Source organism: Opisthocomus hoazin, chromosome 8, assembly GCF_030867145.1.
Source record: "Opisthocomus hoazin isolate bOpiHoa1 chromosome 8, bOpiHoa1.hap1, whole genome shotgun sequence".
Classification (NCBI taxonomy): Eukaryota; Metazoa; Chordata; class Aves; order Opisthocomiformes; family Opisthocomidae; genus Opisthocomus; species Opisthocomus hoazin.
The window spans coordinates 33972614-33994695 of NC_134421.1; the positions used below are offsets into that span (position 1 = coordinate 33972614).

Consider the following 22082-nt stretch of genomic DNA (forward strand, 5'->3'; position numbering starts at 1 on the left):
GGGATGGCGGCCCCCGCCCGGCGCTGGGGCTCCAGTTGTGGAAGAGCGGCGGCACCATGCGGGCGGCTGCCGGGGTAGGAGCGGCGAGAGGGGGAGGCACCTGCTCCCTGTGAGGGGAGGCGGGCTGAGGCGAGAAGGCTCCCTCGGCGGGCTTGCCGCCGCCCCGGGGCCGGGGCGGCGGCAAGCCCGCCGGTCCACGGGGCCGTTGGGTTCATCTGCTTCTTCCTAGGACGTGGTGAGCATCCTCTGCTTGGTTTCTGTGGCGGCCACGCTGGATTTCAAGTATCACCATAGCGAGGAGCTGGAGGCGTACCTGAAGGCTGTTCATGAGGAGCACCGCTCCTTCACGCACTTGCACAGCATCGGGCGCTCGGTGGAAGGTAGGGGGTAAGGGCGGGGTGCGGGGAAAAAAAGGCTTCCTTTTTGATTTTAAGTTGTGACAGACGTGGGTGAGGGTGGCTGCGGTGTCGTTTGTGGCCGCGAGTGTCGGTGCCTCTGCTTAAATCTGCATGAGGTTTCCTCTTCCTCTTGCTTCAGTGTGAGTAACAAGCTCTGGTGACACCTATGGCGCTTCGGCCGGGGTAGAAGCTCTCCCAACATCTGGTGGGTTTTTTTTATTTTGAGAATCGGAAACCTCCTGAGTGGCAATTTCAGAAGCAGGGCTGTCTTTAAAGAGCGTAAAATGTGTGGTACCCCGTTTGCCGAGTGCCCGGTCTAGGTGGGGCTGTAACAGGAGTTTGTGTTTTCTAGCTTGTGGCTGTGTTAAAAATATCTTCTCTTTTGGCTTCACTTATTATTCCAGTAAATCTGGACTGACTAGAAAAAGGATTTCGAATTTCATACCGATACAAGGTCTTCTGTTTTAAATGAAGAATGGGGTTTCAGTCTCACACCCTACAGGAAAATACACCAAAATCAATAGTCACCTTTCTGGCCTTACAGAGGTATTTGAATGTATCTCTCTGTGGTTGGTACTTTGTTACAATAAATTTATAGGGGAAAAAAACTTTTTCATTTGTTTAATGATATTAGAAAGTTTAGTGGTTTTTAGCATATAAATACTTTCATGTACATCTGGCTAGTTTTAAGCAAAAAAACCTTAAGCAGATTTCAGAAAATCAAATCGCTCTCATAAGAGGTATAAAATGAGATAGAGAAGTTAATTCTTTAGAAACATCATCTGTTTCTCTAAATCCATTTCGTACCACCAGAATGTGACAGTTGTAGCATCTATTATCAAATCTATGCTTGCTCTTAAAAAATCTACAGCCTTCTGGGTAGATAACCGTGAAGAATGCTAGCAGTTTCTTTTCATATCTCCTTCCTTGTGTTACCGTGTGTGTCTTCAGATTTTTTTGGATATACTTGTATCTGTCTGGGACATAATTTATAGTTGAGAAAAGTGTTCTGTTGCAGTGAGGTATCAAACAGCTGTCATGCTTCTATGGATATGTGATCTTGTCTTGGTGCACGTCTGCACTCATTTTTTTTAGAAGTCTCATTGTGGGAAGATTCAAACGAGACAAAGAGTCTTGAAGTTGTTTAAGTTGTGTTCTTCTTGGTTTCATCAAAGGCAGAATCATATTGGATTGTGTTATTCATCCACACAAGAGAAGGCTAGTCCCTTTAAGTACAAATCCCTCCAGTACAAACTACCGATTATCCACATCCTCATTTTCCTACCTTGAGGGGACTCAGCTAATGTTTTAGTGATAAGTCTAGATTCTGACTTCTCTGGCATGAACTCTTCTGGCTTGTCTTTGTGCAGGTAGGACAAAATTTTCATCCAGTCTGGAAATGCATCATCTCTTGATTGTGGTTGAGCAATGCACTGAAACTTTATTCAGATTTTGATGTGTTGCCTGCTGCTTTGCCAAACTGCATGAGAAGAAAATTACATGGGTTCTCCCTTGTTCTGCCATCTACATGTCATGATTCACAAAAAGGTGACCAGTTGTGCTTTTTGCGTGTCCTGTGTGCCTGCACTGTTCCTCTTGGTGGAATAGGTGGGCAGTGGAAACTCTCTGTGTCATCTAAAGCAGAATGGCAGTGAAAAATGTTCAGTGGTTATCTGTTCTTTTCTTTTTTTCTAAATGTTAAGAGATTTCTACCTCTCAAGTAAAGTGCCTTTAGAGACCCCTGAAACATGGTAGAGGATGGACCTGCATTAGAATGTCTCTTTCTTTCAGTATTGGGGGGGTGGGGGGTTGGGAAATGTTTTGTGACAACAGTACCCTTTTGCTGCGCATGTGTAAGAAGCATCTGGCTCTGTCTTCTTTATGATGTCCCTTTCGGTATGGTAGGCTGTGGCTGTATCACCCTCCGTGCGAAACAAACCTCCGCCTCATGTGAGCCTCTTCTCAGATGCAGTGTGCTTCAGCCTTCTAACTGCCTTGGTGGCACTCTGCTGGGCTTCCTCCAGTGTGGTGGTGTCTCTTTTGCACTAGGGAACCCACAGCTGGACGTGGTACTCCAGATGTAGCTTTACTAATGCTGAGTGGAGAGGAATAATGATTTCCTTCAAGCTGCTAGTTTACATTCTTGCGGATGCAGCCCAGCATACAGGTTGCCTTTTCTGCTGCAAGAGCACACTACTGACTCACATTTATCTTGTCCAGCTGGCCATTGCTCCCACACCCTGCAACCCCAAGGATGCAGAACCGCAACCTAGCCAGTCTGCAGCCTGTACGAGCATGGGGTTATCTTCTTGGGCTGATAATCCCAATATGGGGTTCTTCCATTCCAGGTGCAGGACTTTGCATTTGCCTTTGTCAAACTTTGTGAGTTTTCTGTTGAGAAACTCCTACATCTTGTCAAGGCCCCTCTGAATGGCAGCCCTGGCCTTGATGAAGATGTTAAACAGTATCAGCTTCAGTATTGACCCTTGAGGAATGCTGTTAATAATTTTCTGTCTCTTGAATGACCAGTTGCTCAGTCTAGCCAGCTTCTGACCTCACTGTAATCTGCTCCTCTAATCCATATGTTCCCAGCTTGTTTACAGAGATAAGCACTGGAAAAAGGCTGATCAGGGAGGTTGTGGAGTCTCCTTCCTTGGAGATACTCAAAAGCCGTCTGGGCACAGTGCTGCGCAACTGGCTGTTAAGTGGCCCTGCTTGAGCAGGGGATTTGGACCAGGTGACCTCCAGAGGTCCCTTCCAACTGATTCTGTGATTCTGTTGAAAGCCTTCCTAAGGTCAAGGCTAAAGAAATAGCATACTCTCCCGCTAAGCCAGTCATTTGTGCATGAAAGGTAAGCAGTCAAGTGTGATTTGTCAAGGATAAATTTGAGGTGAGATTTACAAAATGTGCTTGTTTGATATAGGTGGACTATAACAGCAATGTACACAACAGAATCAGTACGAAGAGTCTCAATGGAAGACAAACTGAAAGATGCCCAGTCTGTTTTGTGGTGGTTTACATCACCATACAGAAATTCACCACCCCTCTGCCAGGTTACTGGGAACACCTCTGCCAGATTACTGGGAAGAATGTGCTCTAGACTGGCAATGGCCTGTTCAGTCTCCAGGTCTGCACATTGGGAAGCTATGGTATTTAATTATGCATCTCATTTGCTAAGCAATTATCCTGAAAGAAGGGGAGAAGGGAGCTTAAAAAGATGCAGCCCATTGGCTGACAAAACTGAGTGTTATCTGTTTGGTGTAATTTAGTAGGTAACCTCAAATCCCTCAAGATTTGTATGTGATTTGTGTGTTTGTGAGAGACCTGATGTGGTCTTACAAGCAGGTAGGCAGAGATGTGTGATGGCCCAGAAAACACCTTGATTCTTTTACACTGTTTCAGGTGTGTTGTTGAATGAGCTTGTAAAAGATTTTTGGCAGGAGCTCTGTTTTCTAATACACACAAAATCCAACATCAGTACAGTATGTGCACTATATAATAATAGAGGAGGCTCTGCAGAGCTGCGTCAGTCCCGCGGATGGGACCTGGTGTAATCGTATTAACCTGTCCTGCCTAATGCCACCTCAGTGAAAAACAAACTGACTCTTCAGCAAGCAAATCTTACAGTGTGCTTTATCAAAAAGAAAATATTTTATGTTTGTATATAATCTGTGGCTTTTCATTGTTCAAGATACCGTGCTGTTATTTTTTGAAAAAGAGGGGTGGGTGGGAAGGGATTGTAATAGATAGACCTGATGACCTTACTGGGAGAACAAAGGGAAGCACCACATAGAGCTGAGTGGCTTTTGCAGTAGATCCACACTCTTTAGAAACTCTTTTCAGGTACACTCTGGATTCAGATAAAGTAATAGCATGCCAATTACAGCTTGTTTTAGATCTAGCTTTTCTGGAGGCTAGTCTGCATTTTAGAATTCCAGTCAAATTGGAACAGTTGTAAACACAATCCTTAAGCCAGATCCTGCTCACTGAGCAAAAAGTTGTATATGGTTAAAGTATCTGTGTCTTTACCTAGTGGAGAGCTTCAAAGCTGATTTAATAGATTAACATCTCTTTGGCAGATTCTATCACTGGAGAGACAAAAAGCAAAACAAAACAAACTGACCAGACAAAATGTGGTTTCATTAGAAATTTTCAGAAATAGCCTCTTGCAAAAGAGCTGTCCTGAAAGCTTTTTTTTAGGTGAGAACTATGTGGTTTAATCATCCCATTCTGCTGTTTACTATTCAATTGCTCTCTGTTGCCCTTGAACTGGCACATCCCATCCATTAATCTTAAAGCACTTTGCTAACTTTCACTAGCCGACCAAAAAAAACCAACATTTATTAGCATCCTGTTACCTCTGCTCTGTAAAGAGAGAGGCTGAAACATGCGGGTGGTGTGTGGCGCATGTGTGTGTGTGGTTTTTGGAGTTCATGCAGGACTTCCACATGGCTGCGTGCATAGAAGATACTCTGTACTTCAGGGAAGGTGTGCTCAGCAGGGTGTCCAGCAGGCCAGGTTTGTCAGTGGCTCAGACAAGGTGTCTGCTGGAGCTCCTTATATCTCCTTCCTGCCTGCATTCATGGGTTTCCCTCCTCAGAAAACAGAAGGGAGTGGTGCCAGCCCAGGCTTCCGTCTCATAAGCAGCTGTGCCTTCAGCAAAGGGCGCACTAGAGATTAGGACTTGGGTAGTGCAGTGGGAAGTGTGCACCTGCCTGGTAATAGTGTTAATAAAGAACCTGTCCCTGGCATCGTTCGGCACAAACCTCAGTGGAATGTGTGCCGAAGATACGCCAGGGATCAGTTTAAATCCCCTCACTTCTCTGATACACAGTGATTGATACTTTTAGTGTTTATGGGCGGCTATTGAACAGGCAAGTGCTAACTTCAGGTTCATTGCACTCCGGTGAAAATATTTAATAATAAAAGACCAGGTATTGTTCTTGTCTGGTCTATACGTTGGTAGCCTGTGTATGCAGCTGAAAAAATGATGTCTGCTTGGGGAAAAATAGGAACTTATATTCAGGCATTTCTTGTGGTACAGTATGGAAGGAGTCTGGGTTACTACCATCAATAGTAAAATGCATTGTAAATTTTATTGAATTTACATTAGAAACACATTCTGTATGGTTTTACTTTCTTTAAAGTACTGAAAAACAAGTTTTACTGCTGGAGAAAACAAAACTGAAGTATGTATCCATACAATATTTGTACTCTACTGGAGTTGTTCTTATCAGGTTAGTTTCGGGGCTCCTGGCACTCTACAAAAACAGAATGAGAAGGCTGTACATAGCCCAGTGTACTTTGAAGTAAGTTTCTCAGTGTTACCGATTATTAAATGTTTGTACAAACTAAATGTGAGTACCAGTGTATTGAAAAAGGAGGGAGGGGGGAAAGGTGATAAAGAAGGCTCTTTTTGTCTTGAAATTAAACAAATTGTCTAGAGGAAAATCCACAGGGAATGTGGTGTCTTTAAAGAGAGTATTGCAGTTGTTTTTTTTTTCTGTGGTTATGTGATGTGAGGTTTGTTTGTGTAGAAGAGTATTACCTTCTCTTTGTTCCACTTGAGGAAAGCCATCTTCAGCAGTCATTCCTGTCTCCAGTCCTTGTTGATGTCTCCCCTTCCCTTCCCTCCTCCTCATCTCCCACCCCATGAATTTCCTTAGTACTATGAATTACAGGCTCATCGAGCAAGCATGGCCTGTATAGATAACAAAAGCATTGAGATTTTCAATGTTTAGAAGCAAGAATGAATGAGACACTTCCTACTCTGAGGGCCTCATGTAAAGCATACTAAAGTCACTTGGCTGAAGCCCAGAGTTTCATTGAAAAATGGGCATTTTAAAACTTACTGTGGTAGTTAAAGTTTTACCCATTCTTGCCCACTTCTCTTCTAAATATCCCCCCCTTATGTGCCACTTGTTCTTTCTGGTCTCCTCATAACCATCTCTGTTGTAGTCTTTGTCAGTACTTGTGGCATATAAGTGTATGTTAACAAGATTCTAGGTAGGTTTATATGTTAATTTTATCATTGAAAGAGTGTTTGTGTTCATGGGTGGATGGGATTGATCTTAACAGCCTTGTAAACTATTTGCAGCATGTGACTCATTTTGATGGGAAGGGAAAAAACAGAGGAGGAGGAAGAGGAGGACTGGCTACTTCAGGGTTTATCTAGTCAAGACTAAAAGGTGACTTTTAAAAATACAGGCTAATGCTTCTTGTTTTTAAAGTTTTCAGCTTCCAGCTGAGCTTTGCTCTAAACGGTGTACTTAGAACTCGCCACCAATGCATTAGCTTTAACTTGTAAGTCCATTTGTCCTAACTGAAACTAAAATGTCTTTCAATGTTGAAACATAGCTTCATATTTCATCTGACTGCATCCTTTAGCAATTTAGTTACTGGAATTAGTTTAAATGTTGATACTGTGTATGTCTACTTATATGGGAAAAGTCATAGTACTTCTGCCTTCTGCTGTAGCAGTTTGACTACTGTAATGATAAGGGTAGTTTGTGTGCAGTCTTCCGACAGCCAAGTGCTAAGAACTTGTCTGATGATAACATCACTTAACATTGCTTTTCTGTCAGTATGACTAATGCTTTTTACCAAATAACTTGTAAATCTTATAAACATCTGAAGCTGACCAAGCTACATGCTTTTTGTAAATTAAGACATTACACTAGGAGATGCAGTTACTGACTCTGAGCATGTTGCTGTTCTCTTGTAGTGAAAGGAAAATAATTTGCTTAAGTCTTCTTTATGCTTGCTGTGAGTGGGTCAGTCATCTTTGTCTTGCCTTCTATGTTCTCCTACACTTAAAAATAATAACAAAAGTGCGTGTATGTATGTGTTGTGTAGTTTTCTTTTACATACATGCACACACAAACAAATGAAACTTAAATCCAGTTCTTGCAGATAATCTTGTGAGAAGGTTTTTTTCTGTAAAACCTGCTGTATCAGAGATTTCTGTCCCAACCAAAAAAAAAAAAGTATTTTCAAACAACTGCTTGAAGGGAATCTATCATAGCAACATAGATCAAACACTTCTCATATGAACACTGTTATCTAGTACTGGAATCTTTATGTTGTAGCTTTGAAATGGAAATATCTGATCTATTTAGAAATAGTTCCCTGTTCCTGTGAGCAGCATTTATTTGAAACCAGTGTTGTGGGGAAAAAATCTGCTCTCCTGACCCCTTTCTACTGCTTGCTTTGTAGCTGTATAGTTGCAGCATATGTTTGTCAAACTTTTCTTCAGAGCAGTAAAGGTCTTAAGCCTGCAGCCATCCTTTTCCCCTTAGCAAGACTTTGCAGCTTTCCATGTTTGTTTAGAAGTAGACAGAATAGACATTGGACGTCTTAATTCACACCAGTGAAGTTAACGATGCTGGAGAGTTTGTGTAACATAGAATCTGAAATTGCAGCTGGTGGATGCAGTTCAAGTTTTGTCTCCTCAACACCGTCTAAAGGACGTGAAAGTAAATACGTAGAAGATGTTTTTTGAAAAAACAACTAAACACAAAACCAGAGAGCTCAGGGTATTAAGAATGGTGCACAATGGATAGATAAATTACTGGGGTTTTCTCCCCTCACTTCTTGTAAGATTCTGCTTTTTGGAGCTTTGTACGTACATTTTTAGCCATGTAAAGAAGTGGTGCAATCTTGAAATGTGACCTGTGATCCTTTGTATAGCTCATAACTATACTGACAATTTAACTCTAATTTATGGTCTGCTGATTGCAAGGGACTAATTAAAGCTGTATGTTCACTTCAAGTTACTTTTTATGTGTAACTCAGTGTTGACTTACACTGGTCCTAAGTAAGTAGTGTCTTCCTCAGTTTTTCAGATGCTGTAGAGTAGCACAGGAAGAGAAGGCGATTCTCCAATAAAGGAAAAAAGAGAAAACATAACCATTAATCAAGAGGTGGTCTTCAATTAAGAGTCTTCTACCACCAGATTAGGTCTCTCTATTAGTCTGTCACAGCCTGCATTTGGTGGTCTTTGGGTCGTGCTACAGGGCCTATATTTCCCTAGGAATAGCGACAAATGGGTGAGTATGAATGCTAATGGTTAGTGATGGTGGGTTGAATTGCCCTTTCAGTACAAAGTAGTTAATATTTAAATAGCATTCTAATTGCAAACTTACTTAAAAAGAAATAAAACTCCTATCCTATGCCTGTGTTTTACTGCAATGGTCAATCTGTCTGCATTGTCCTCTTACTTGAGGAGAGCACAGTAACACATCCCTCCTACCCCACTTCAGGGGTTGAGGCTTTTTAGTAGAGAAGTGTTTCTAGTAGCTTTTTATTCACTTTCCACAACAGGAGAAGAGCAGTGCACCTTGTATCCTTTCTGGATGGCCTGTCTGCGTAGGGCCTCTGGCTGTAGATCCTTGGAGCTACCAGCATTGCTGATTCTCAGTGTTGTCCCAAAAAATTGGGGTTCATTTACCCGGTGTGCAGTACGCCAATACACACAGAGCTGAGATATTTTATTACCTGTTTGCACAAATATGAATGTCTGTCACAAGACAGCACACGTGTTCACAAATTGACAGTCATTTATACACTTAACATTACCATATTCATCTTCCTAATACATGTGTGTTGCTAGTCTATTAAATGATTGGTTCAAGTCTCTTCATCCAGCACGTAAATTAGTACGCGTGCTCAGTTTCTTCATCTTTTGAGTCTGGGTTATAACTGGGGTAGGTGGTCCATGAGTTGGTGGTCACTATCTCCCCCTGCTGGAATTACCTTTCCCCTCATTACCTATGTCTTTTGGAAATCTCAGCAGCTTTTCACAGCTCATTAGCTATTCTTATGATTAATCACTCTGGTTCTGCTTTGGGCAGGTACATCCTTCTTGTGCAACAATAACATGCTATTCAAAATCCTGTTTCTTAGTTTCTCTAAGCCTAGTGTAGTTAACTTTAAAATTTATAATAAGGGTAGGGCTTTACAAAAATACCTACAGCAGCAATAGTCTAATGAATTTCAATTATCATTTCACATTTTGATTCCCTTTTTTATTGCTTAGTGTAATGTCAGGGCTGCCTAATTAAAGCTTTACTGTATGTAGCTGTGGTATGGCATATTGTATTCAGCTAGTTCACATAAGTACAAATGGAGACCTACTCGTAATACATTAGTTAGTTGATAGGCAAGATGAGACTTCTCACCCTGAAGCATTTGTTCCTTAGGCAGTAGTTCTATGCATGATTTTGCATAGAAGAGAAATCTAGATTTATTTTATCTTTTTAAGGCTGGATCTTTTTCTTTGAATGAAAGCAGGATATGAACATGATTGCTAGTTCTGCTTTCTGAACTTTTTATGGATCAGGTAGCTACTGGAGGTGGAAACAAATAATGCATAGGGCTGGCTGTAGCTCTCTTCCCCTCCCAGCCAAGAGGTTACCCTACCTGTAAACTGTTCAACTTCTGGCACAGTAACTCTTATAATCTATGCAGAGATTCAGATATGAGGAAGAGGTTAGAAGATGCTTCTAAGCAGGTGATTCTGCAGTTTGCCTAGGGCTCACTTGTTGTTATGGGAAAAGACAGTCCATGGTGATTGGAGTTACTTGATGATGTGACTGTAGCTGCTAACATGCTGAACTCATGGTGGGTTTAGGATAGTTGAGTTACATTTCCTGTTTGTTCCTACCCAATGTGTTCTACAACCATGGGTCTTGCCTGGGGCTTTTAAGCAGAACTTGAGCAGATCTGAAAAAGTAACACTTATCCTAAAGCTAAAATGAAAGCAAACTGTTTTCTCAATAAGAAATACAGTCCTACTGTGCTAGTTGAAAAGTCCAGTCTGGTCCAGTATTCTGTTTTCCAATAACAGCTTGGGAAGAAAATTCAAGGAATAGGGTAGGCACAGAGTGATACTTCCCCAGTATGCGCTTCCAGCGATGTGCAATCTGGCTGTTTCTGACAAAGCATATTTCCTAATTGTGATGGACCTAAAGTAGGTTAAAGTACAAAGCTTGCTTTGATACAGAATTGTATTAGGCTGATATCAAAATCCAAGAGGAAACAAAGGCCACCAGAACATGCTTTTCAAAGAGACAAAAGATGAAGTTACGCTCTTTGTAGGTAGTGACACTGCCTGAATTTTATTTCCTGCTAGTGTCTGTTGCCTTTCCTAAAGTCAGTCACTAATGTTGCCAAGGTTGTGTTTTGATACCCATTTTGAGAGAGAGTCTGGAAGTAACTGGTCAAACTAAGGTAGCTTGTTAACTAAATCAGAAACAGATAATGATGATAAGGATTGGATTCTTTTAAAAAAGTTAAATCTATCTTACATTTTTTTCCCCTCCAGCCAGTTTAAAAAAGAAGGGGAGGGGAAGCTGCTCACTCCCTGAATTTGTAGGACTCTACTTGCCAGTGTTGAGACGTGTACTGTTTGGAGCTTCCTATTCTTGGAGCAAACATAATGCCTGGGATCTGCCAAGGATGTTTACAGGATGTACATAGCAATTCTTTTGATGAGGCACTTCAATGCATGAAACCCTCAAACTGCACCCGTATCTTCTCAGCCATGTAGGAGCAACAACCCTTAGTCTTCTCCCGGTTTTCTACTCTCTCTCTTGCCTTCAAGTGGCAGGAATAGTTTTGGCCTCCTCTGCCTCTGGTGGTAAAAGGGTAGGCCAAATAAAACTGTTGAATCTGGATAAATTGTACTTCAAACCATTCCCCTCCTTGTGCCTGGCTTGCCTTATAAGCAGTCACTCTGTTTATGATGATCCAGTGGTACTACTGTGAATGGGTAATATTTCTTTCCTTTATGTATACAATAGCTTTTCGGAAAATTACTAGATGCATACCAGTTTCACACCTTTCTCAAAAAATAAAGCACACATTTTTAGAACTAGGTTTAAAAACCCTGTGTTAATAGAAACAGGAGTTGGTGAAAAGGAAAAATAATCTCTTTGGTTTCTGGGAGTGAATACAAAACCAGTTAGTGTAAATAGTGGGGAAAGCCTGAACAGGTTAGTTCTATGTGTCTGTGGTGCTCGCTTCTTCTCAGTGAGCAATACTGAATAAGGTTAGTGTGTATTAATTTAAATACAGTATCCCTTCTGTGTTGTTTTTGTTTGGATTTTTAAAAAATTGTTTTTATTTCTTGATTTGTGTTTGAATAAACTAGGAGGTGCTATTGTAGAGGCTGTGCTCTGGATTGGCAATTTTTGATGTTTTTGTGTATAAAGAGCCTGCTCAGCTGGATTGTGACAACTGGAAACAGTACAGTGTGATGAATCACATGTATCTTACAAGAGTGACAACCCTTTCTTTCTGACAAGTCCCATGAAAGTGTCTAAAGCAGCTATGGATGTCCCAATCATCCGAAGATTTGTAAGCCTTTAGGAAGAAAAGTCTTCAGCCTGGACAAGAGAAGGCTGTGGGGAGAACTTACAGCAGCCTTTCAGTACCTGAAGAGGGCCTGTAAGAAAGATGGGGAAAATATTTACAGCACGGCTTGTTGCGACAGGACAAGGAGTAACGGCTTTAAACTGAGGGAGGGTAGATTTAGACTGGATATAAGGAAGAAATTTTTTATGGTAAAGGTGGTGAAACACTGGAACAGATTGCGCAGAAAGGTAGTGGAGGCCCCATCCCTGGAAACATTCAAGGCCAGATTGAACGGCGCACTGAGCAACCTGGTCTAGTTGAAGACATCCCTGCTCACTGCAGGGGGGGTTGGGCTAGGTGACCTCTAAAGGTCCCTTCCAACCCAAAGCATTCTATGATTCTAAGATAAGCAAGCACATAAATCATGAACTGTTTTGACTCCCTTGCCTTCTCAAGTGCTTTGGTTACAAATAAACAGTATCTAATTTTCTTTTAAAGAATCATTGGTAATTCCTAAAGTTCTGCTTGTAAAGTGATGACTCCCAGGTTGGATTGGCTAGTATAATGTCTGCAAATAGATAGGTGCTTATTAAATAGTAAGAAATTGTTACTTTTATTTTGTCTCTTCAGAGGGAGAGGTGGCCTTACTTCTGTAAGAAGGGATACATGGGTAGAGACCAGAAGTGTTAAGCACTGGCCCCAGCATAGTTACGATGTCAGCGGTAGCACATCTGTTGCTGAAATGTTCTGGTCCTTTGTATCTTAAGAAATACCACGAATTGGCTGAGATGAGACTGTCTGTGTTAGCACGAAGAAAGTTGACAAGTGGAAATACAGAGCACAGGATAGTCCTAATGCTTTGAAATAAAATTAAAAAATGCTGCACAGATACTGTACCAATTAGTCTCTCTTGCTGTTATCCTCAAACAAGCATTTTCTTCCATATTAATGATTTTTACTCCTTTCAATAGCTTATTAAGAACGGTGTGGTTAGAGCAGTTCTGATCTCTTTTACAGACTATCCGTTAAGCAGGATACTCCCCAGAGAAGCAGTGCTATCAGTTTGGGGCAGGGAGGGGTGGGGAAGTGGCCATGGTAGACCTGCAGTCTAATGTTACCTTGGGCTCTCTTGGGTTTGTTCTGCTTACCTATGCACCATGCTGAATATTTCCAGATATGCCTGATTAATGTATGTGATTGATCTATATCTTTTTAATCTTTCAAGATACCTTGAAGACTTTCTTGTACTTAGTGTCCCAGCTCTTCTTGGGATACCAGATTTGTTCGTTACTAATGCAAATCCAGGCTGAGCCTTTAGATAATCCTTTCTGTCTCAGTGGACCGTGAGAACATGGTGTCATGAAAATGAGGATGAACTCTCAGAAAAGAATCTGATGTACTACAGTCGTTCATACAGATGTCTATCTGATCCCAGCTTCGGGTACATAGGTTATTCTGAGTATAAACTATTCATTTGGAGTGTCTGTTTTCTGAACAGAGCTGTCTTTTTTTTTTTTTTTTTTTTTTTTTGACTGATAACTTATAAAATTTATGTCCCCAAAGGATACATTTATATTACTTACCATAATCTAGAGGGTACTTTACTCAATGGTCTGACTAGATTAAACTCACTTATTTGTACATGTTTGTAAGGCTACTTCTGCAATGCTACTGCATCAGTCATTCTGATTGAACATTTCTGGTTATATAAATAATGTGTTGGTAACTCAAATTCTGTTAGAGTCTGAACTGAGCCATGTGTGCTGTTAGGCAGTCCCCTTGCAGAAGACAAGTTCCAATAGCTTTAGATTTTTCCCGATTGGTTTGATGATGACAGATCAAAGGGAGCCTATAGGAAAGATGGGGACAATCTTTTTAGTAGAACAACAGTGACAGGACGAGGGGTAATGGTTTTAAACTAAAACAGGGTAGATTTAGGCTAGATATAAGGAAGAAATTCTTTACAATGAGGGTGGTGAAACACTGGAACGGGTTGCCCAGAGAGGTAGTGGAGGCCCCATCCCTGGAAACATTCAAGACCAGGTTGGACAGGGCTCTGAGCAACCTGATCTAGTTAGCAGTGTCCCTGCTCGCTGCGGGGGGGTTGGACTAGATGACCTCTAAAGGTCCCTTCCGACCCAAAACTTTCTATGATTCTAAAGTATCCCAGGGCAGGGATGCTGCTAGTGCTTGGGAATTGCTCCTGAAGTCCTTCATTAGCTGTGGCAGTGTTTTGCCAGAAGACGATGTTGCTCCACCATTATCATGGAGAAACTAACACTGTCTTTGTATTGAAGCTTGGAAGTACAATACTAAGTTACATAAGCATTTAGTGTCTTTGTATTTCGATCTTCTTGCCTATATGCGTGCACATAGGCAGAAATTGCACTCCTGTGTTACACGCTGACAGTACTGAGCTTTGCCGGGAATTCAAGTACAGACCAGAAAACTTAAAAGCCAAAGAACAATTTATGTTAGTATGCAAACAGATTTACCATGAATGTGATTTAAAAGTTAGAAGTGATAAAGCCGGGTTGGATTTCTTCATCACTCTCTGCCTGCAAGATAAGTAACTTTATGTAGTAATAAACATAGTTTGACTTAGTCTCAGAAAAGAGGTGTCAAATGCAGCTGGGAAGATACCCTGACATGGTTCTGCAATGAAAAGAAAACTGTCAAGATGCCTTTGTATCTTGCATGGTAACAATTAACCTAGATTTACACTAGTATTACAGGTAGCCAGTAAGGATGGACTATCCCAAGACATTGCAATGTTGCTGAAGCAGTTAGGGAAATGTTTCCAATATTAGTATGCATACTTGAAGTGGATTAAAGAGCATCTGAGAGATTATGTGGGAATTGTGGTATATCTACAGAAGAATTTATCAAGGAGTGACTCTCATGCCATCCTGTCTCCCCACAATGTTTTGTGTATGTTATGCGGATGCTAGTTATTTGCATCATTTCTCTTTCTTCTGTCAAACTGTAATTGTGTAGTGGCTGCTCTGGCAGTGGAAACTGTTATAAAAATCAGCTGGCATGTTTATTTTATTACTGTTACTTGGTGTTCTCTTCATAGAATCCAGGCTGAAGCTCTTCTGCCTATACTGGAATTGAGCAGGGTTGATACAAGCCATGCCTAGGGCATAGCCTCCACCCTCTTACGTTCTCATTGAATGAGCGACCTTGTCTGTCTGGTCCCCCTTCTTATTTTGCACTGCTTTAATTGTATGCTTTGGGGGTCAGAAACATATATCTTAAAATTTTGTATGGAGCACGATAGAATGAAACTGTGATAGGGAGAGTTCTCAGGACTGATGAAATATCAGGAGTCAATAACCATCTGAAGAATAATGATAAAGCTTATCCAATGATAAAGTTTGCATTTTCTGTTTAACTTCTCTGTCTTCTTTTCTGACTACGAAGGTGGCCTTCTCTACATCTTAGGGCCACATCTTTCTGGCTAGTATATAAACCACCCTGATAATATGCTACTTGGCCTGTAGAGTTTGTTGCCAAACATGGGATAAGTAAAATTAGTAAGTTTTAAGGAAAAGGATGTGAAATACAAAGAGAAGTAAATTTTTATGGCTTGTATCAAATCTCAAGAGCATATTCTTTGAGGTTGTTACTTTGATTTGGTATAATGTCATGTTGTCTTTTTTCATAATCTACCTTATAGGTAAATATAGATGGATGCAAGCCAATTCATATCTGAGGCTTGAATTTAGACATCTAAGAACTTGATTTTCTAGCTAGTGTCAGAGCAAATTTTATATGAGCTGTGTTCAGTGCTGTACTATTCAAATAGGTATTCAGACAGATCTGGAGCCAGAGTAAACTGTTTTTGACACTGTTTCCCACAGCCTTCTGGACAAACTGGTAAGGTGCAGACTGGATGGCTGGCCTGTGAATTAGGTAGGAAACTGACTGACAGGCCATATTTGGAGGATGGTCATCAATGTTTTTTACTCAGTCTGGCAGCCTGTCACAAATAGGGTCCCCCAGGGATCAGTACTGGACTCTATACTGTTCAACATCTTCATAAATGATCTGGACAATGGGACTGAAAGCACTGTCACCATATTTGCTGATGACACTGAACTGGGTGGTGAGGTCGGCGAGTCATCTTGGAGAGACCTGAACAGGCTGGAAGAGTGGGCTAGCAAGAACGGTATGAAGTTTAACAGAGATAAATGTGAAGTTGTGTACCTGGGATGAAATAACCAAGGAGCCCAGTACAAGCTAGGATCTGTATGGCTGGGGAGCAGCCTTGCAGAAAGGGACCTGGAGGCTCTGGTGGACAACAATCTGAACATGAGTCAGCAGTGTGCCACTGCAGCAATAAAGGCAAATCAGATCCTGGACTGTATCTGCAGGGGCATTACTAGCCAAGATAAAGATGTGATCATCTCATTCAGTGCACTTGGGCTGCATTTGGAGTACTGTGTCCACTTCTGGTATCCACAATTCAAGAAAGATGCAGACAGACTGAAGAAGGTCTAAGGGGGTGGGGGAACAAAGATGAGCAAAGGACTGGAGAACCTACCCAGTGAGGAAAGACTGAAGGAATTTAAACTCTTCTCGCTGGAGAAGAGAATGCTTGGGGTCGGGAACAACATCACAGGATTCGAGTACTTAAAGGGTGGCTACAAGGAGCCATGTGGAAAAAGGCGAGGGGCAATGGATACAAGTTGCACTGGTACAGGATTCATCGCAATGTAAGAAAGAAGTTTATTACCGTGAGAACAATCATTCACTGGAACAACTTTCTCAGGGCTGTGGTAGAGTCCCCATCACTGGAGATTTTCAAGATGCAGTTGGACAGAGTGCTTGATAATCTCATCTAGGCTCCCACTTCCATGGAATGTTGGACCAGATGATCTTTTGAGGTTCTCCCTTCCAACCTGGGCTGCCCTATGATTCTGTAATTGTTTCTATGAGTGAATTGTTCTTGGACCTTGCATTCTAATGAAAGTCAATATTTCTTCCTCTTCTCTCTGTCCTGTGCCTTTCTATGTAGGAACTGCCTCAACATGGGGCAGCATTACTGCACTTCCTACCCGTGAGGTCAGTGTGCAACGTATGGCCAGCCCAGGAGGACTGTAGTCAGCCTGTTGCTTTTTCTGGGTTGAAGTGGATCTCCATGCAAACTTCTGAATCGGTAGCCTAGCCTGAGCAGTACTGACAGTGGGTCTAATGCATTGCTCAGTCATTTAATTTCATGTCCTAGACATAACTTTCTTTGAAATGACAACAGTTCTTTTTCATAAATGAAGCTGTAAACAACAAAGTGAAGAAAAGTAGAAAGAAATTTCAGAACAAAACAAACCAGGGAGTGCAATGCAGATGGCAACATCTGCAAATGATTGAGTTTTTTTCCCACTAGATCTAGAGATCAAATTCAACTCTCCATCTTAATTCTCAGTTTTCATAGATCTGTTTAGAATACTGACACTATGCCATGAACTGTGCAATGCCAGAAAATGTTATAAAAGACTGCTCATTCTACTAGAAGCTGTGTGGTCTGACTCGGTTTCAATACGAGTCTTGTTACTTGTCCTGAGACACACAGAAACATGTGTTTGTCTTGGTTGCTTGAAATATACATCACTAATTAGTCGAAGTCAGTTCTGGTTTGGCAGTGAGAAATGGCTTTTTGATATACATTCGGTTGATTCAAAGCATGAGTGGTAGCTTAGGTGTTGACTTCAGGTACAAAACCACATTTATCTAGGCTTTACTGATTAAAGAAAACTTTATCTGTATGCTGAATCTTTTTATATGCAGTAACTTACTGCTGTGTGAGGGATAATGTAATATTTCTTGCCATAGGTGCACTATCCAGTATTGCAGGCTGAGCAGACCCAGGAGTTTATTTTAGTTGTTTAAGGTAGGTTTAATACTTCTCACAAGCTGGAAATGGCAGGAAATAATTGGTGTCTCAGTTCATGGGAGTGTTTATCATTTAGATGGCCCTCACAGAAACCATCAACAGTCTAAACACGAATGCTGGAAAGAACAATTTAAATCAGTACTTAATGCTAGTCCGTACTTAGCTCTTCCTTGTGTTTCCCTTGAGTGCAATTTCACAGTGATAGCAGCAGGAATGAGCACTGCTGATGGCAAGGCACTGGAAATATCTTTTTTAAATTTGAAATCAAAATACAATATTATTTGTGGAAAGTTTTAAGTGACAGAAATAGCTGTAGCATTTTAGCTGTACTTGGACTCTTGTTGCTTTAGTGTGTACAGTACTGAATCAGTGCTAGTGCTGCTGTGGGGAAGTGGCTAAAAAATATGGCACTGTTCTACACTGGCTTATGGGATGCTCCGAAAAGTCTTTATGCAATGGGTGTGGATGTTGTCATTGCTAGTAGTTGGATTTGAAATAGCACTTGTGATCTGCCTCCATTCAAATAAAACCAGGGGCTAATCGTAATGTCTGTTTTTAATTGAGATAAGGTGCTTCGTGTTCTAGGGACTACAGTATTGTTTGGCTGCTGTGATTGATTGGGTATTTTATATATTAGATAGTAATTATGTACAGAAGGTAGTATAAATGTAGTGAATGTACTGGTTCAATGTCCTGATTCTGCACTAAGCTCTCTCTCCTAGGTCATTGCTTTGTGCTGGTATAGGAAATCATCAAGGATTTGAGGAAGCTAATGGCTTTAATCAGCACTTATTTCACTTGCTCTGAGAAGGCTTTTTACACGTAATTCACTGAACCCGTTGGCTCTAAGGTATTTTGATGCCCTATGTGCTTGGTGCTCATGCTGATAATGGGCAGTCCCATGGCTGAATGTATTTAGAACCTTAGAGAAGGCGTATGTCTCCTCTGTAGGAAACCTTGTGTTTTACAGTTCACCTGTATCCACCTCCATCTAGGAGAGAGGTGGGACACCATCAGGTCTCCAGTACAGGTCCTTTACTGCCTCAGTCTGACAATTTCACCACTGTCTTTTAGATGTTGGGTGTGCTTTTTGGCACTGCGGCTTGGTCTGATGAATCCCTAGCTAGGGGAGCTACACATTGTAGGTTCGCAGTAGTCATCTTAAGTTTGGGCTGTGGTGGAAAGGCTACAATCACAATTGTTAGCAGGTATGGTCCTCTTGGTGCAGCAGTCCATGTGGCAACTGACACTTTGGAAACAAAGAAGGATGTTCTTAACTTAAAAGCTATCATCTCTGGTTTCTCCACTATGTAACTTGTCTAGACTTACAGAAGTCAAACTGTTTTTGTGGATTTTTTTAATGAAACAGTGGTTCTGCATACAGCAAAGCCCAATAACTAGCTTCCTCACCAAAGCACTTATGTGAACTTACTTTGATAAGTATAGATTGCTTGCTTACATTGTCCTTTAATGAAAAGTCATAGAAGCATCTCACGGCTTTGTGCATAATGTATGGAGATAAGGGTTGAACATCAACATCTTCTCGAGTGACTGTGTAAAACTAGGAGATCCTGAGACCAGTCCTTGTTGAATATGTCTGCTCTCAGTGCTGTCTTGTTGCTTCTTGATCCTGAGCCTCTGATTCAACCTGTTAAGTGAGAATTTAGTCTGGCAACCACTGACTTCCGTTTTACCTGTCTTGTAGTCGATTCAGTGCATCTTGTAGTGTTTCTTTTGTCCTTTTCAACTTCTTTTTCCTATTCCTGAAGGTACTGCAGTTGTCATAGCACTTCAAGTTTTCCTTTCTAGTTAGGTGACTGGCTCATTGCAGCTATACCATGAGGGTAAGGCTTCCACCTCTGGGAAATTGTTACGCTCCAGAGTTGATTTACCACAGATTTGATGATCCACAAAGATTTAGGAAATAATGCTTTTCGTAGTACTGCATATAGTAACACCTACATTCTTCTTTTCGGTGAGTAATAGTGATGGTTGGACTCCTCTGAGACAGCTCACGGGTCCCAGCAAGCCCTGTGTGAGAGCTGGGGACAGGCAGCATGCATGCAAGGTCTGGGCATTAGCAATCTATTGGCTGCAACTGGTATTACCAAGGGACTGGTCCGGTTTTGTTGCTGCCATCTACTGAAACTAGAGCTTTCTACCTCATTGAGCAGACTAGTGGGAAGCATAGTTTTGCAGATGAGATCTGAAATGCCACAATATCACTTGGAGAAGAAAAAAAAAAAAGGCCCCACCCCCTGAGGACTTCCAAAATGTTTATTTGTTTCTTTATTTTGTTATTTAAAGTTCAGCTTCCCATGCAGCTTTAGTGGTCCTAACTAATATTCTTTCTGTAGCTATGAATTCTTTCCGTGCTGGCTTTTTTTTTTTGTTTGGAATATGTTTCTGATACAGCTCTGCTCAGGATCTCCTGTTTTCTGAGGAGTAACTCATGAAAGTGTTTAGCTTTTCTGTGTTGTCTTTAACACAAAAAATATGCATTTTCTCTGTGATAACGAAAATTTCTGTATGCACTTCTGAAAACCCTTATGATTTAATATTTAGGGGGAAGGGTGTCTTTTATTTTAAATACTCTTTAGTTGCTTGGTGACTTTGCTTGACAAGATCTTGCTTGCTAAACTTGATATGAAAAATGTTTATTGGGGGGAAAAAAAAACAAACCACCAAACAACATACCCTAACTATTTTCTAGCACTGGTTAAATGGTTTTGAAATTACAGGGTTCACTATACACTTTTTGTCAGAAGAAAAATGTATTTATTCCTGTAACTAATTTAACAAGTACTCCTAGAATAAAATTACCACAGTCTGCTTTGATGTGCTATATATAGGACTGACTGGACAGCAATGAAATATGAGAATTTGTATGGCGGTCTTAATGACAGACTCTTTTTATTTATTTTTTTTTTCTCTGAGGTTTGTATGACATTATACTTGTTTAAAAAAATGTCTTTTCCCCTTCCCCTTTTAAAGGTAGAGACCTGTGGGTTTTTGTTCTGGGAAGGTTTCCAACCCATCATAAGACTGGCATTCCAGAGTTCAAGTATGTTGCTAATATGCATGGGGATGAGGTACGTTTCAACTTTTGCAATGTTATTTATACTGAATACGCTTACCAGAGGTTTAGAGTGAACTTCTCTCAGGCTTGTGTTACTTATTATTGAGGTATGTCATGCTTCAAAGAGGACCTAATACATGTGTATTTCTTGAGGAATTTCAAGAATAAAGTTCCCTTGTTTGGTGGAAAGGAGACCTTACATCCCAGTGAAGGATCCTACATCTAAGACCTCTCAAGTACAGAGCTTTGTCTTCTCCACATGAACAAACCCAGAGGCTTTAACTTTCCTAGCAATGAGTCAGATGCAATAGTTTGCTGCTATATTATTATTGCCTAGGCATGAAGTATGACTGATAGAACTCTTCAAATAGATCCTAAGATTGAATAATAATTGCTGCAAAGCACCAAATGGTTTATTTTAGGAAAAAAATTTATTTTGGGAACCTTGAGCTAGGAATACCTAGATCCACCTGAGATAACACAGTGACTACAAAACAAAAAGCATTTTCAGGATTAACTTGCTCTGGAAGGAATGTCCACTTATTAATGATAAAGGAGAAAATGGTGATTATGAGCCTCTCTGCAGTACATTAATCTTGAACAGAAAGACTTAAAGCTTCACTCTTCTGTATAATCTTTTCTTGCTTTGTAATTCCCTTATTCTTTAGCTTTGCCTGATTATAGTAGTCATGTTCAGGATAACACAGTGTATTTCTGTGCAGTCTTTAATGTGAAGGGTAAATAATTCAACAGACATGGCAAATTTTTTATTTATATAGATATGCTAGACTGTGAATTCCCCAAATGAAGAAAAACACATGTAGTAGGACGTGTATCCTGTGTAAAGCATAACTTATCACAAGCTATTGCTGTTACCAGTACTGTGCATGAGCACTTGCACGCCTACAGGCACTTGTGACACGATGTGCCAAGAATTTTCCCTGAGTTAGACTAGTTTCACCTTGTTTGACAGTGGCTGTGCTCAAAGTGCTTCTGGGAGTCTGACTGCTTTGAAATTTAACTCTATGTGGGAGGAAGCTGATTCATGGGCATCCAGTAACAAGTGTACTCATCTGAAACCAAAATAGGGTTTGCAACTCCTACAACCTGGTGTATGTCCGCAGAGGCTCCCTATGATAGTCCCTGCAGACTGCTGAAGAGAATTGGAAACCTGTGGCTACAGATGACCCAGCTTGGGTGGGAAAGAGATGGAGGGCAGGATGTGATCTCATCCAGAATGGCCTGGCTCTAAATCCAATTTTGCTGGACTGCAGAAGGCCACCACTCCTATTGAAACCTCCACAGTGAAGCACTCCTGCTATTATTGCTGCACAGCTGGATATGCACAGGGAA

At 41.0% G+C, this 22082-nt stretch overlaps 1 protein-coding gene across 6 annotated transcripts in view; it reads left to right on the forward strand.

Annotated features, from left to right (window-relative positions):
- The first annotated feature begins 5 nt into the window (after window positions 1-5).
- The window catches only part of CPM (carboxypeptidase M), a 34457-nt gene continuing 12380 nt past the window's right edge, over window positions 6-22082 (forward strand). For 2 of the 6 annotated variants that reach the window (XR_012764954.1, XM_075429440.1), the window contains exons 1-3: window positions 6-74; window positions 230-380; window positions 20645-20742. Coding sequence is in view for 5 of the 6 variants with exons in the window: in XM_075429440.1 (XP_075285555.1) it covers window positions 57-74; window positions 230-380; window positions 20645-20742 (267 nt within the window). In the remaining variant the exon portion in view is untranslated. Of the gene's footprint in view, window positions 75-178; window positions 381-6496; window positions 6588-8235; window positions 8448-20644; window positions 20743-22082 lie in introns of those variants that run through there. The other 4 variants (XM_075429441.1, XM_075429443.1, XM_075429444.1 and 1 more) reach the window with 4 other exon arrangements.